Genomic DNA, 15,326 nt, shown 5'->3' on the forward strand with positions numbered 1-15,326 from the left:
GAATCAAGGACTGTTTGATGCCAAAACCAACACTTTCAACTTCTAACACACACACACACACACACACACACACACACACACACACACACCCCTCTCATGATATTTATTTAAAAATCTGAGTTTTCAGGGAAGAAAAAAGTATGAGCTAGAAGAAACATGAATGGAAACAAATAGAGGAAAATAAAGCCTGAATAGATTAGGTCTAGACATCTGTAAAAAGAAAGAAGAGAAAGTAAATGTAGGGAGGTTTGTATGACAAGTTGTAAGTGTTTTGATCTGTTCTAATTCTATGCTCTTGGAGATGTGACCTTTCTGAGCCTTAGTTTTTACAAATTTATAAATGAGGTGGTTGTACTAGATGATCTCCAGATTTAATTTCAGCTCTAACATTGTATATTTTTTTGGGGGTGGAGCTTTTTAGTTTATCATTCTGTGTAAAATCAAACCAAAAAAGTTTGTTTTTACTGAATCCCACAATATAAATAAAATCCTCTGCTGGGCCCCCAAAGTGAAAAGCACATTCAAAATTCAGAGAACCAATCTTAACAGGTCAGATACCATCCTTGGGCTGCTTAAGCAAAGGCCCTCTACAAAGTCACTATCTCTGGTTCTTGATTGACATGAAGTTCTCCTAGATAATCACTAGGATTTTTTTTTTTTTTTTTGGTGGGGGGTGGTGGTGCTAAAAACTGGAACATGAGAAATGTAAAAGTGCCTTAAGGGATATTAACTTGAAAAGCCTTATTCCTGTCCTTCCATTGTCTTCATTTCCCTCCAGATCTACAAGAGCAGATTTTCTTTAGCTACTAACTGCTGTTTGTCCAACCTTTAGATAAAGGCTAAAGGCCACTATCAGTAGAAAGTACAAGAGAAATGCACAACCTGGAGAAGCTACAAGCTAGATATCACCCTAGTTCTTCCAATCCACTGATGTCTTACTGTTGTTTCTCAGAAAAACGCAGATTATGCAGACAGGAAAAGCACATAAGCCTTTCTGGGAAAGATGAGATAGAGAAAAGAAAACAATACATTATTATATGGGAAAAAGGAATGTAAAAAACTCACTAGTTTACTATGTTAAAAAAAGATGGCACATTTATTGCTACATAAATGTTATATACATATTGTGTTTTCTGTTACAGTGACAGAAAAAATTTTGAACTTCTCGCTGCTGGTTGAAAAGGTTTATCAATAATACCTTGAATTTGACACAGGATACAAATCTGCAATAAACCAACAATGGAAACTGGAGAACAAGATGAGAAGCAATTCATCTCGAACAAGTAGCTCTTACAATACTCCATAGGTACTACACGGTATGCTAGAATCCTACTATGGTCTTAAAATTCTATTGTAAATTTCTGATATTAATGAACAGGTTATGGTAAATAACCCTACATTTTTACTACCTAATATAATAAAATAAAGTAAGAAACTTTTTACTGAAAACTTTCGATTTCAAAAATCTAGAAAGAGTAATATTTAGAATTCAAGAAATTTTCTTACAAGATTATTGTATAAAAGACTAGCTACAGTGAAAAATAAGCCAAATGTTTTTTTCTTTCTATTTTATGAAGGAAAGCTTCTGGGCATACTGCAAAGTCTAATATAGCGAAAAAGACAACAAGCTCCGAAGAAAAAAGGCCAGGCAGTGGCATATGTTCACTCACACATCATAAGCAACAACTTCTGTTTAGCTGATTAACACTGAAATGAAGAACAAGGCCACAGATAGATTCTGATGTAATTGGAGAATATATGCAAATTAAGGTAACCAAAAAGTCCACCAAGTTCACAAATAGCTGATTTGTTAGGAATCATCCTGATTGGAGGATCTGCAGTTCTGTCTTAATTGTTTTTGTTCTTTCAAATTAACAGAAATCTTTAAGTTACATAGTGATTTGGGCTCTCTCTTCTGTGTGCTGATTGCCATTGTTGATACTGGCTATAAGGAATTACTAAGCCAAGACAACCTTGTTTAGCATGTTTTTCTCTCCCAGGGTGGTTGTGGTGGAAGACAGATTTCGTGGAAGTTCAGCGTGATGACTATGACTTAAAAAACAACTCCTAAGGGTTAGAGACAGAGGGTGCCTTAGTGAACAGTATTACAAAGGGCTGACACGTACTGGTTTAATGCTAATCTGGCTCCTCTTCTTGGGATGGGGGCAGATGGTTTGCAGTTGATTAAATCACCCACTGAATTCCTCCCCACTGACCAGCCATCCAAATGACAGAGAAATAAAGGCTCGGATAAGGAAACATGGGTGACCATTGCTCTTGTATTCCATTTGGTAATTAGCCTCAGAGTGGTGTGTTCATTTATCACACTACCTGCCTTGGTGACTACTGGGTTTTGTTTTGTTCACCATAATCACAGCCTGAAAAATCATCTTTGTATTTTAAACGTATCTTGTGCTTACTTACAGCTAACACTTTACAAGTACTATATTATGTAGTACTTACTGCTTGGAAAACAAAGCAATTTCTAAAAAGTAGATTCTTCCCTTGTAATTTACACTTCTTGCTATTATTACAAGCTTTACTATGAAACCTAGAAGCTTGAAAAGTCTTGGTTATTATTAGAAATAAAGCAATGTTTACTTGGGGGGGAAAACCTAGGGGGCTGAAATTTCCCCTTTTAAAATCTTAGCAAGGCTATGGTCACAGATAGTCTCTGCTTACCACTATAAGGTGGATGTGCAGAGCACACAGGGCTGCATGGAGAATTCTGGGCTGTGACCATAAACTACTCAGATTCAAAGATCAAGTATAACACCCACGAAGAGAAAATAAAAATGAATGAAAAAATGAGAGCGAGAGAAATGCTATATCAAGTAATATTTTCCTATTTCATGGAAAACACTATTCATATGGCAAAAGGATAGGAGAGGGCAACAAAAGACTTTTCCCTTCCTTTTTAAGACACTAACAGGTATGCCGGGAATGCTAAGGGCCAATGGTTGTCACTGCTTTGTTCTCTGCACGTGAACAGCTTTAACAAATGCTGGCATCAGCTGAGTATACATCAGCTTTCCACATTTAACTTTTTCCCTTTATATGTAGACCTTACAGTTCCATAACAATAAATAAAATTTGTAGTTACAATGCATTTGTCAATTCAGTTTAGGCACAAGGCAACTTCCACGGTGAGTGGAGAGATCGAGACAGTCTCTGATTGTGCAGAAGCGACATGCTGCTTGCAACAAAATGATATGCTGCAAACATCTCTTGGGCTGACGTTCTATCTGATGAGCTTCCTATTTTCACTTCTGATGGAAGTGTTCACCAGTTGCTTTGATCATAGGATTACATTTGAGTTTCTTGCTTCAAGTGTTTTGTTTTATCTTCTCCCTCCTGTCAGGTTTGTGTCTTCAGATAATCTGAGTTGTCCAAGTCCTTATGAGGAGAGGTCACCTTCTATCTAGCCTACTGATAACTCTGGAACTGTGGCAGGGAGAGAACAGGTACTAGTTAGTACATAGTTGTTAAAAATAAACCATCCTCTTAAAACAAGTCAGTATTCTTCACTTACAGAAATGTTTGCACTAAACTAGTAGTCTGGTAACTGACTTACAAATGAGCTTCATTCTTATAGGTTATCAGTCCCACCTCTATCCCTGCTACCTTATCTGAGAAGGCTATCTTCCAAGAGTCTCAATGGATGCACTGTTTTCCTCTATGCATACATACTTATGATAAATTTTAATTTATAATACAGGCATTGTAAGAGATGAGCAACAATATTATAACAGTATACTAAAATGAAGATTTGTGTTTTGGGGCCATTGTTAAGTGAAAGTTTGAAAATAAGTATTGCAACCCTGAGATGGTGGATCTGATAATCAAGATGGTTACTATGTGACTAATAGGCAAGGAGCAAACAGTGTAGATACTGGGGAGAAAGAAATGATTCACATCTTGGGCAGGACAGAGTAAGATTTTATTATGTTATGTAGAATGGCACACAATTTAAAACTTATAAATTGTTTATTTCTAAAGTTTTCCATTAAGTATTTCTGAACCACAGTTAACTGGGTAACTAAAATCACAGCAAGTGAAACCTAAAATAAAAGGAGCTACTTCATTTAAACCACTTCTGATGGAACTAGTTTAGGAAGAATATTAAATTTTCACTTCCTTAGTAAACAATAAGCATAGTACTGTTAATTGACAAAGTTATGCTCCAGGATAGAAAACTAAGGGATTCAAAGCTATTTGGCTTTATATTGGTGGCAAATTCTTGTGTATGTGTATTTTGAGATGGGGTCTTACTGTGTTGTTCAAGATGGTCTCAAATTCCTGGATTCAAGTAATCATCCAATCTCAGCCTCCTGAGTAGTTGGTCAGGCATGTTGCCATGCCTGACATCCTTTTATTTGTGTGTGTGTGTGTGTGTGTGTGTGTGTGTGTATGTGTATGAATTTTGGTACCAGGGATGGAACTCAGGGGCACTCGACCACTGAGCCACATCCCCAGATCTATTTTGTATTTTATTTAGAGACAGGGTCTCACTGAGTTGCTCAGTATCTCACTGCTGCTGAGGCTGGTTTTGAACTTGAGATCCTCCTGTCTCAGCCTCCTGAGCTGCTGGGATTACAGGCATGCGTCATCGTGCCCAGCTCTTATATAAAAATATAAGACATTCTGTGGTCATTTCTTAGTCATTCTGATTATAGTAGAAGTTTTCTTACTGCCAAATCTTTTGCTGGTTTTAATCTGTTCTCCAGTTTTACAAAGAACTGAAGATTACCAGGTTAACATGTAAAACCAGATAGTAGCAACCATAAGACATATTCTAAGAACAGCCTATAAAATCTATGGAATAAAGTGTATTGATGGCATGTCTCATAATCTTGAAGCCTTTTAAAATTTATTTTAAAATTTTTAATTAAGTAAAAGAATATCCACATCATGGAAAAGGATAAGGGTAGAAGAAATGAAAGCAAAATGAAACACAGAAGTAATAAAAGATCAGGAAGTCATCAGGAAAAGAGAAATGAGATAGGGAGACAGAATTAAGGGATAAAGCTAGTGGGAGACTGGGTAAGAAAAAAATAAAATAAAATAGGTAAAACAAACTGAATAGACACAAGAAAAAATAAAACCCAGGGTCTGAGATAAAATCGAGTGTGAATGTCAAGTGTTCTTTTACATAGCCTAGTGGTGGGTACTGGGATTTGAGCATATGAAGCTACCTCTCCTCACTCTTCTTTGAAATGATCTATCAATTTAGGAATTACTTTCCACTGAGAAATAGTGATACACTTTTATTTTAAAACGGCAAAGCTTATTTATGAAATAAAAGTACTTAACTTTTTCATAGTATTTTATATTTTTCACAGAATATAAAACAATGGCTTGGCTTTTAGAGGATCTGCAAATTAACAAGCTCTTGCCTAAAGTCTCTTTGACAAAATCTATTGGACTACTGATATTTTTTTGTGGGGGAAGTGGTTTGGCGTTTTCTCCAGCGTGCCAATGTTACTATTACTACTGACTTAACTCATTATATTGGCTCTTCCTCCCTTTTTCCCCAAATGAAATTTTCAATTGTGATCTAGTTTGATCCCAGTAGGGTTGGCTAGCACCAAATCCTTCAGAAAAAGGTGAGTTACTGACTAGTGTTTGCAGTTTAGTAAACATTCAATTAAATTCCAGACTTTCAGCTCAAAACAATAAAGCCAGAAAGCAGACCAAATGAATATATTTTTTCCTATTTTACTTTTCTACCATCTGCTTTTTACTGTTTTAAATCTGTTGATTTAAAATTCTGCTTAAGCCAGCATATAAAAATTATGTTAGAAGCTCTATTCCTTTTTATTTTTTTAGGTGTAGATGGACACAATACACCTTTATTTATTTTTATCTGGTGCTAAGGATCGAACCCAGTGCCTCATGCATGCTAAGCAAGTACTCTATCACTGAGCCACAATTCCAGCCAGTAGTTCTATTCTTAATCTAAACTACTAGATAAAATGCTACTGCTGCAAATATTTAATTACAGTCTATACTAATTTGAGCTTTCTAAATATTAACCTTACAACTTAGATACTAATGTGACTGTATTGTATGGTTAAAAAAAAATCACAAAGATGTGTTTAGTCAATGAAGGATAGACAAAAAATAACAGTCTTTCAGGTTGGGGATGGAGCTCAGTAGTAGAGCACTTGCCTAGTATGTGTGAGGCCCGAGTTTGATACCCAGAATCCCGGGTGGGGTGGGCAGAAAGAATAGTCTTTCAACAAATAAAACTCCACCAGAGAGAAGAGTATTCTGGTTATATCATATAACATCTTCACATTCATTGACAGATTCTAGAGGTATTAAATGATGTGCTTACAAGGGGGAGGAAGGTGTGTATTACAAACTTGTATTACTGAGCCAAATGGAAGTAAGCAGTAACTCTTTCATGTGTAGAAAATTCATGACAAAGAAGACATGGATGATTAGCAGAAAACTGCTTGCTGATAAAGTCAAGAATTTCTGAATAGAAGAATAAGCAGTATGAGTGGGAACAAAAATACCTTCTGATGAATGAGTCACTGCATTATTTTGTACTAGGATCACAACAATATTCATGAGAGGAATGAGTACACAAGATGACTCGGAACAGAATATCCAACATTTCTTTCTTTCTTTCTTTTAAAAAATTTTTTTCTTTTTAGTTGTAGATGGACACAATATATTTTATTTATTTATTTTTATGTGGTGCTGAGGATTGAACCCAGTGCTTTACACTTGCTAGGCAAGCGCTCTACCACTGAGTCACAACTCCAGCCCCCAACATTTCTTTTTTTTTTTTTGATTTTTTAAAATTGATTATTCGAAACATTACAGAGCTCATGATATATCATCTTTCATACATTAGACTCAATTGGGTTTTGAACTCCCATTTTTACCCCAAATACAGTTTGCAGAATCACATCTGTTACATACTCACATTATTGCATAATGGCATATTAGTGACTGTTGTATTCTGCTACCTTTCCTATCCCCTACTATCCCCCCTCCCTTCCCCTCCCCTCCCATCTTCCCTCTCTACCTCCTCTACTGTTGTTCAATTCTCTCCCCTTTATTCCCCCTCCCCCTTGCCCCTCATAACCTCTTATAATTTTGTGCCCCCAACATTTCTTAATAAATTATAGGACACTGTAAAACTTAGAAGAGAATAATATAAAATGCCACTGGCTCTCTAATTAGATAAGAGAAAGGCAAACTGCTTTACTCTATACTCTAAATTACATATGACCTTTGCAAAGGCTAATGCCCAACAGAGAACTTTGTTCAAAGATTTTTAACTCAATCTAAGATGCATCTTAAGTGATTTCCTTGTACTTTTTTTTCTCAAAGCTGTACTCACCTGGCTGATGTTTACATATGACCCATAGGGTTGGTAGATTCACTAAGCCCAGGATGGGTTCCTGGCAGCGTGGTTGGCGGCTCTGCCGATACGGCAGAAACTTTTTCTTCTTCCCTTCTCTTAAGGCAGGCTGCTTTGGGGTTCAAGTTCCTCTCTAAAACAAGAGGAAAGAACTGTTATCATTATGGCCATCCCATACTAAATGCCATCACACAGAGGTAGCCACAATGTGCTCCCACCGAAGTTCAGCATTAAATCAATCACCAGATTCAAATTCTTAGTGACCATTTGTGTTTTCTTCATTTTCTGCTTTTGATTTAGTCTTTTAGGGTTTGATTTGATCTAAATCATCATGCTACTCTTCACTTTTTGGCAAGTGTTGTTATTAGTTGACCAAGTCTCCTCAGAGTCCTCATTAGATGTGGCACAATGAATTGATATGAAAGCTGAAATCAACTATGTACTTGGAGAGAGACATCTGTGCGTTATCTAGAACTTTACCAGTATAGAAAATAATAAAATAATAATAAAATAATAATAAAATAAATTTCTCTGTAGGAAATGTACTAAGAGAAATGTACTAAGAGATATCAATGCACACCCTATTTTTCTGCTTTTATATGTAGAGATGACTGAGTAGTTCTTTCTATTGCTAGCTGTCATTCATAGGTGGTAAAATCCTTACCACCTAGGATAGCCAAGAAGCCTGGATGGAACCCCTGATGTGGGCATTTTCTTCTTCTTTTCCCCCCTCATTCTGTTTCTCCCTCCTTTCCTTTTTATTTTGAGACAGGGTCTTACTCAGTTGCTTAGGGTCTCGCTAAGTTGCTAGGCTGGTTTTTAACTTTCAATCCATCTGCCTCAGCCTCCCAAGCTGCTGGGATTATAGGCATGTGCTACTGTGCCTAGAAATGTACGAATTTTCAAAAGAGGTTAAGAAATTGGGTTTTACCAAAAGAATAAAAATTTAAAGCACATGATATCTAGCCCATAACTACTACTGATATAGTCTTTCTTTTGGTAAATATTGTTACACATATTTTTTATAAACTGATTAAAAATGCCCTAAAATAATATAAAGAGCTTATATATTTATTTATTTACTGTGGTACTAGGAATGGAACCCAGAGGTGTTCTACCACTAAGCTACCTTCCCAGCTCTTTTTATTTTGAGACAGGCTCTTGCTAAGTTGCTGAGTCTAGCCTCGAACTTGGAATCCTCTTGCCTCAGCCTCCCAGTTGTTAGGATTACAGGTGTGTGTTACTGTGCCCAGCTCTTTCTTTTTTCTTTTTCTGTGGAGGTGGGGATCAAACCCAAGGCTTTGTGCATGGTAAGATGTGCTCTATCACAGAGTTACACTCCAGCCCAAGAGCTTTTTTGACAAGTAACTGCACCTCTGATCAATAAAAAGAGTTTGTCTTTGCTATGTGTCATGGTCCTGTGGAGGTGACAGTCTCATATCATGACCAGAGAGACCGGGAGAAGTTAAATTTACAGGTAAAAACCTAAGGAGGAAAAAGCGAGATTTAAAATTTTTCTCATGTGAGAAAGGCTCACATTTCCCCTATAACGGAATATGCTCTTAGCTAACTTCGACTCTGTGTCATACCAGAATCTAGGATGCATGATTAAAACAGCTGGAAAGGATGAAAAATTCAAGAAGTTGGGCAAGATCTTATAGTTTCCAAAGTAAGACAAAGGACACTTCTGAGTTGTAAAAGTAAGAATACTATAGCAGGCTCTAGGAAATATAAAATATATGTAGCTTTAAGTCAGACAAGGTGAAGGCTAGGGTCACACTTTTATACCTCTTGGTGTGTGTGAGCAATCCATGGAAGTATGTGTTGTGTAGCCAGAAAGATCTGATAGAGATGTTAAAGCAAAAGTCCTACATTACCTTCAGGGCATGTTCGCTTGTGTTCCCACATTTCCATTAGAGGAATTCTATCTCTTGATGTTGGGTGTAAAGCTGAAGATGTGGCAGTATCACAATGCCATCTTCTCAATGTGTTTACAGTGGCATTTCTGGTTCACTCAGTAGTCACTTTCCTCTTTTTTTTTTTGTACTGGGGACTAAATCCAGGGCTTCAAGCTTACTAGGCAGGTACTTCACTACTGAACTACATGTTCAGCTCTTTTTATTTTTTTATTTGAGATAGGGTCTAAGTTACATGGCTAATCTCAAACTTGTGATTCTCCTGCCTCAGCCTCTCTAGTAGCTAGGATTACAAAAGTGTGCCATCATGCCCAGCTTACAGCCATTTTTTGGATTATTATGACTAGTTAAATATTTATGTTATTGTGACTATATGAAGATACTTGCTAAATCAAGAATTTTAGTTTCCTTGCTTATAAAACAGGTTTCCCAGTAAGTTCACAGCTATCTTGCTTTTTTTTAGTAATGCTAATCCTATCACCTACTTCTCATATTATTTTTGTTCTTTTTAGATATATATGATAGTAGAGTGTATTTTGATATATTGTACATACATGGAGTATAACTTATTCTAATTAGGATCCTATTCTTGTGGTTGTACATGATGTGGAGTTACCTATCCCCTACTTAATACTCCAACAGATCTAACAGACACCTATCAATATATCTTCCTACAATCTCAAACACATCATGTCATCTATTAATCCTATTTTCTCTCCCTGAAAATCTTTTCTCTTCATATAAGCATCTTCTGTCTTTAATGAATGAAATGTTTTCTAGGTCTAGTAGGTTTTTGTTTTGTTTTGTTTTCTAGGCTCTCTCATATATATATTAGTTGTAGATGGACACAATATATTTAATCTATTTATTTATTTATTTTTATGCGGCGCTGAGGATCGAACCCAGTGCCTCACACCTGAGAGGCAGGTGTTCTACCACTGTTCTATCCCAGACCCTAGGTTTAGGAGCTCTTGTCATGGGATTTCTTTTAGCTTCTCTCCTGTGTTAAGTTCTGTTTTCTGGATCTCATACCTTAGTTTTGTTGATTGTGTCTTATTTGGCCTAAGCCAACTTTCCAGAGGCTTTCTGAAAAAGTGTACATGGGAGGTAAAATTTTAAAGTCTTTATATATCTGAAGTATCTTTATTCTGTTTTATTTTGATTGTTTGGTTATGGTATGGAATTCTAGGGTGAAAATGATTTTCCTCAGAGTTTTGAAGCACTGTTCCACTATATCCTAGAATTCTGGAGTACTAGTGTCCAGAGCTCTGATGATATTTGACTCTTGTTCTTTTTTCTACAAACTATTTAAATTTTGTTTCTAGAAGTTTTCAGATATTCTTTCTAACCCTGATGCTCTGAAATCTCATAATGATGCTTTTAGGCCATTTGAAAAAATTATATTTCCCACAACATTAGATCCTAATCTTCAGAGTACTCTTAGGATTTTTTGGTACTTGGAAATAAATAAGTTAGGTACCTGTATTCCATATATTTTCCTTTCTACATGCTTCCCCTCCTCCACTCGTCTCATCCGCTATTGCCTCCTTTCTCTTCTGTCCTTATAGTGGAATATTATCAGTGCATATGCCAACTCTATCATCTTTGACTCTCTAATTCCAACTGAATCTCCTGGGGGGGGGGGTATTGGAAATTTGTTTGAGAAAAGAAAATCCTCAGGTGATTCTGGGACCAGCCAGATTTGGTAACCAATGTCCTAGCTCATTTATCTTCAGACTCACCTGGAAACTGGAATTGAAAACCTAATAGTTCTCTTATGTATAAATTATTGCCAGAAGAGATGGGAGCTGATTGAGTTATGAAAGAACTTGAGAGGATGAAATGTTTGATTATTGACTGAATCTTGTGTAATGCTAAAAGTACAAATTTGAAGGTTATATGTGAAATCTGCTAAGGAATACAAATGACAAGGATAACGTTAAAACTGTGACCATGATAACAGAAAGGCTTAAACTGGCAATGGCAGGGACCAGATGGGGTTTGCTATGTGAGGCACCAAGGCACAAAATGTGCTCTGGGAAAACTCTGAAGCTTAGAAGAGAAGCCATTCTTTCTATTATTTTCTAGGATGATTGCTGGACCTAAGTCTGCTTGCCTCCTGCTTATCCACTCATCCAGCAGGTTGGGGCTACTAGACAGAGAAAGTTTTGGAGCACCACCCTATACCAGAAGAAAAGTCAAGGAATCCTAAGGATACCCAAAGCATGTCATATAAACAAAATGTATGTCTATAGAAACTGCTGGGCTCAGGAACTACCAGTATGAAGAGGCTCTCAAATGTGAGCAGGTTACCAAAATAACTCAAAACTGCTAGAGATAAGCCCAGGAAAAAAACTGTAACTATACCAAACTCTAGGTATTGTGGGCTTCATCAAGGTTCTAGACCTGTTTGACAGACAGCTTTGAGTGTCTTTCAAGAAAAAGTCTTTTATGTATCCTAGGGATATAAGATAAAGGCTGTGGGCTTCAGGCCCAGAGTCACAAAGAAGGAAAAAGTATTTTCTGAGTATTAAAGTAATCCCTGAAAAAGTTATGGTTTGGCATATCTGAAATTTGTTCAAACTCTAATCAGTGAAAGACTCCTTAGACAGAGCTTTCAGAACCCAAAGGAAGCTAGTACCCATAACTGTGACCAGAAAGACAGCAGGCAGCTGGACAAGCCTAGGTGTTAAAACCCTCTCAGACTCAGTTTTTCTGTTCTAGGTACCTACATGGGACCAATGCAGAATTAAATGTTACAAATGAACAAGATCGATATGGGCATGGTAGAGTTTGTAACATTTTTCCCAAACAGAAGTATTTTTCATTTTGATGGTGTGGATCTGAGAGTGGGTCTTTCTACTCTTAAAAAAAAAAAAAAAAAAAAGTTAGGGAGACGTCTGTGGCGTTGGCGGCCCCTGGGGCCTGAGGAGGTGGTGTGGCTGCGGGTTTTGCCCAGGGAGCGTGTTCGGGGCTGTTTCTTGGCCGGCTTCACGGGGACGCCACTGATCAGCGCCGGATGTGACCTTCTCCTTGGACGATTCAAGTTCTTAAAAAGTTTCAGTGTACATTTGAGGATTGAAATGAACATTTGCCAGTGTTGATAAGATTGCTACCAAGACACAGAGACTCTTAGGGTACCACATCTTACAGGCATGTGATTAGTCTGTGAATTACCTCTGCACTAACTCCAGGACAGGCCCTGAGTTGCATAAAGGAATTAGCCCCTTTCTAGGTCACCATGATGGTGTATAATGTGAGGGGGATTATGTAGAGGAGAATCTAATATGGAGAATGGGGCAAGATAAGGCATGAAGGTCAAGATGAAGAGGAACTTCTTAAGGAGGAGGCAAAGACCCGGCCCAGTAAGACTGGTCTCACAAAGTTGCTAGAGTGGCTTTGAATTCAACAATCCTCCTGTCTCAGCCTTCTGAGTTGCTAGGATTACAGGATGACTAGGCAATGCTGAGCTGATGTGGATCTGGGGCGAACAGTTTGGGCCTCTCAGAACACACACTGAGCCCGGATCGGCTGCATTCAAGCTCCGGTTCGCCTGCTTCTCGTGACTCAGCACTAACGATCCCGCTGAAATAACTGGTCGGCCCTTCTGAATTTACAGAGGTAAAAGCCAACCGAACCTTCATAGGCAGTGGCCACAGGATTGAAACAGGGCTTGGGAGAGACAGTCAGGACCCACCTGTTGCATTGGTCACCCGGCAAAGGGAACGAACGGTCACCATTTGCATGGGATACCACCATGGCAGAGAACTGACGTCATGGGCGGAGGAGATAACTTCATTGAAACCAGTGGCGACAGGTGTGTAATCCCCTAGCCATCCCTCTCCACACAGCGGGGAAAACTTAAGGGCCCCTCCCAGCTCTCCTGTGAGCGCGATAGCCAGACCGAGGGAATCAGGAGTGGCGCGGGACTCGCGGCTCGGAACTCCCGGCTACCGCTCCCACCAGTGCTGACAACTGAGGTCTCTTGCACCAGCTACCGGCGGCGTGGCTACCCGAGGGCAAGCAAATTGGCTGGGGGTTCTCAGCCCCAAGCTCTACAAACTTAGGGTCTGAGGGAATGGCAAACTGGGAGAGTGTGCCCAGGCGTTCATGAAAACAGGGCTCCCGGGAGCAGCAGACCTGGCGTGTAGCCAGTATTGTGGTGAGCGTCACAGGTGAGCGGGGCCTGGTTTGAGGAAACACAAGAGAAGGCCCTAGACACTCAGGATTGGAGACCCGCCCAGTCTGGGAGGAAGAGCTGCTGCATAGTGATTGGTTCCCACCTATTGAGAGGAGAAGCTTGGCCCAGTGGGCACAGCTCCACCTACTGGAAGAGAAGTTAATTGAACTCTATGACTGCATTTATTATTATTATTTTTTTAATTTGGGTTTTTTTTCCTTTCATTTTCATTTTTTTGTTGTTGTTCTTTAACTTTTTTAATGTTTTTAATTTTTTAAAAATTATTTTATTTTATTATTATTATTTTAAATGATAATTTTCATTTTTTTATTATCACTATTATTTTTAAAAAAAATTTTTTTTCTTTCTTTATTTTCTATATTTTTTCTCTTTTGTCTTTTCATTTCAACTTTCTTATTCTCCATTCCTTGAATTCTACCTGCCTACTCTCATTCTCTTTAGTGACTTCTTCCCTTCCCTTCTAATATCTTTCCTCCCAAGCATCAAATAAATTTATAAGAGTAAACAGTAACTCAGCAGTCAAACAGAACAAGAAGTAACATGAGCAGCATAAAAATGCAAGGAAGAAAAGGAGTACAAACAATGAAGGACAGCCTAAATATTGAGGAGGACCTAGAGTCATCAGAAAAATGGTCATATAAAGAACTCAAGGAATACCTTAGACAGATGGAAAGGAACCTTAAAGAGGATATGAGACAGCAAATTCAAACAGTGAAAGAACACATTGAAAACGAATTACATAAACAGATAAAAGAAGAAGTTAAGCATCTTTATCAGGAGATAGAGATTATTAAAAAAAAATCAAACAATAATTCTAGAAATGAAGGAAACGATAAACCAAATTAAAAACTCAACTGAGAGTATCACTAACAGAGTGGAGCAAGTAGAAGCCAGAACGTCAGATAATGAAGACAAAATATATCATTTTGAAAAGAGTCTAGCCAACTCAGAAAGGCTGGTAAAAAATCACAAGAAAAACATCCAAGAGATATCGGATAACATAAAAAAACCAAACTTATGAGTCATCGGGATAGAGGAAGGTACAGAGATTCAAACCAAGGGAATGAGTAACCTGCTGAATGAAATAATTACAGAAAACTTTCCAGAAATAAAAAAGGAAACGGATATACAAATTGTAGATGCATACAGGACACTGAGCACAAAAAAATCACAGTAGACCAACGCCAAGACACATTGTTATGAAGATAGCCAATATACAGAACAAAGAGAAAATATTAAAAGCTACAAGAGAAAGGAGGCAGATTACATTCAGGGGTAAACCAATAAGGTTAAAAAGGGATTTTTCATCACAGACGCCAAAAGCGAGAAGATCCTGGAACAACGTATTTCAAACACTGAAAGACAATGGATGCCAACCAAGAATTCTGTATCCAGCAAAATTAAGCTTCAGGTACAACAACGAAATAAAAATCTTTCATGATAAACAAAAGCTAAAAGAATTTGCAGCCAGAAAACCAGCATTGCAAAGCGTCTTGAGCAAAACACTACACGAGGAAGAAATGAAAAACAATAACCAAAACCATCAGTGGGAAGTGCCTCGGTAATGACAGAGGGCGGGGGGGGGGTAGCTAATCATGGAGAAACAAACTAAATTAAAAAAAAAAAAGATAAATAATCAAACATGGCTGGCAGTACAAACCATATATCAATAGTAACTCTAAACGTTAATGGCTTAAACTCTCCAATAAAGTGACATAGGCTGGTAACATGGATTAAAAAAACAAATCCAACAATATGTTGCCTCCAGGAGACACATATGATTGGAAAAGACATACACAGGCTGAAGGTGAAAGGTTGGGAAAAAATA

The 15,326-nt window shown here is 37.8% G+C and overlaps 1 protein-coding gene across 15 annotated transcripts in view; it reads right to left on the minus strand.

Moving 5' to 3' along the window:
* Window positions 1–414: 414 nt before the first annotated feature.
* Window positions 415–15,326, minus strand: part of TCF12 (transcription factor 12) — a 361,634-nt gene continuing 346,722 nt past the window's right edge. For all 15 annotated transcript variants that reach the window (XM_081290080.1, XM_081290083.1, XM_081290082.1 and 12 more), the window contains 2 exons: window positions 7,361–7,514; window positions 415–3,444 (listed from right to left, as the gene is read on the minus strand). In XM_081290080.1, coding sequence (XP_081146206.1) covers window positions 7,372–7,514 — 143 coding nt within the window. In that variant the 3' untranslated portion in view covers window positions 415–3,444; window positions 7,361–7,371. The remainder of the gene's footprint in view (window positions 3,445–7,360; window positions 7,515–15,326) is intronic.

Source organism: Spermophilus citellus, assembly GCF_964194105.1.
Source record: "Spermophilus citellus genome assembly, chromosome: 4".
NCBI lineage: Eukaryota > Metazoa > Chordata > Mammalia > Rodentia > Sciuridae > Spermophilus > Spermophilus citellus.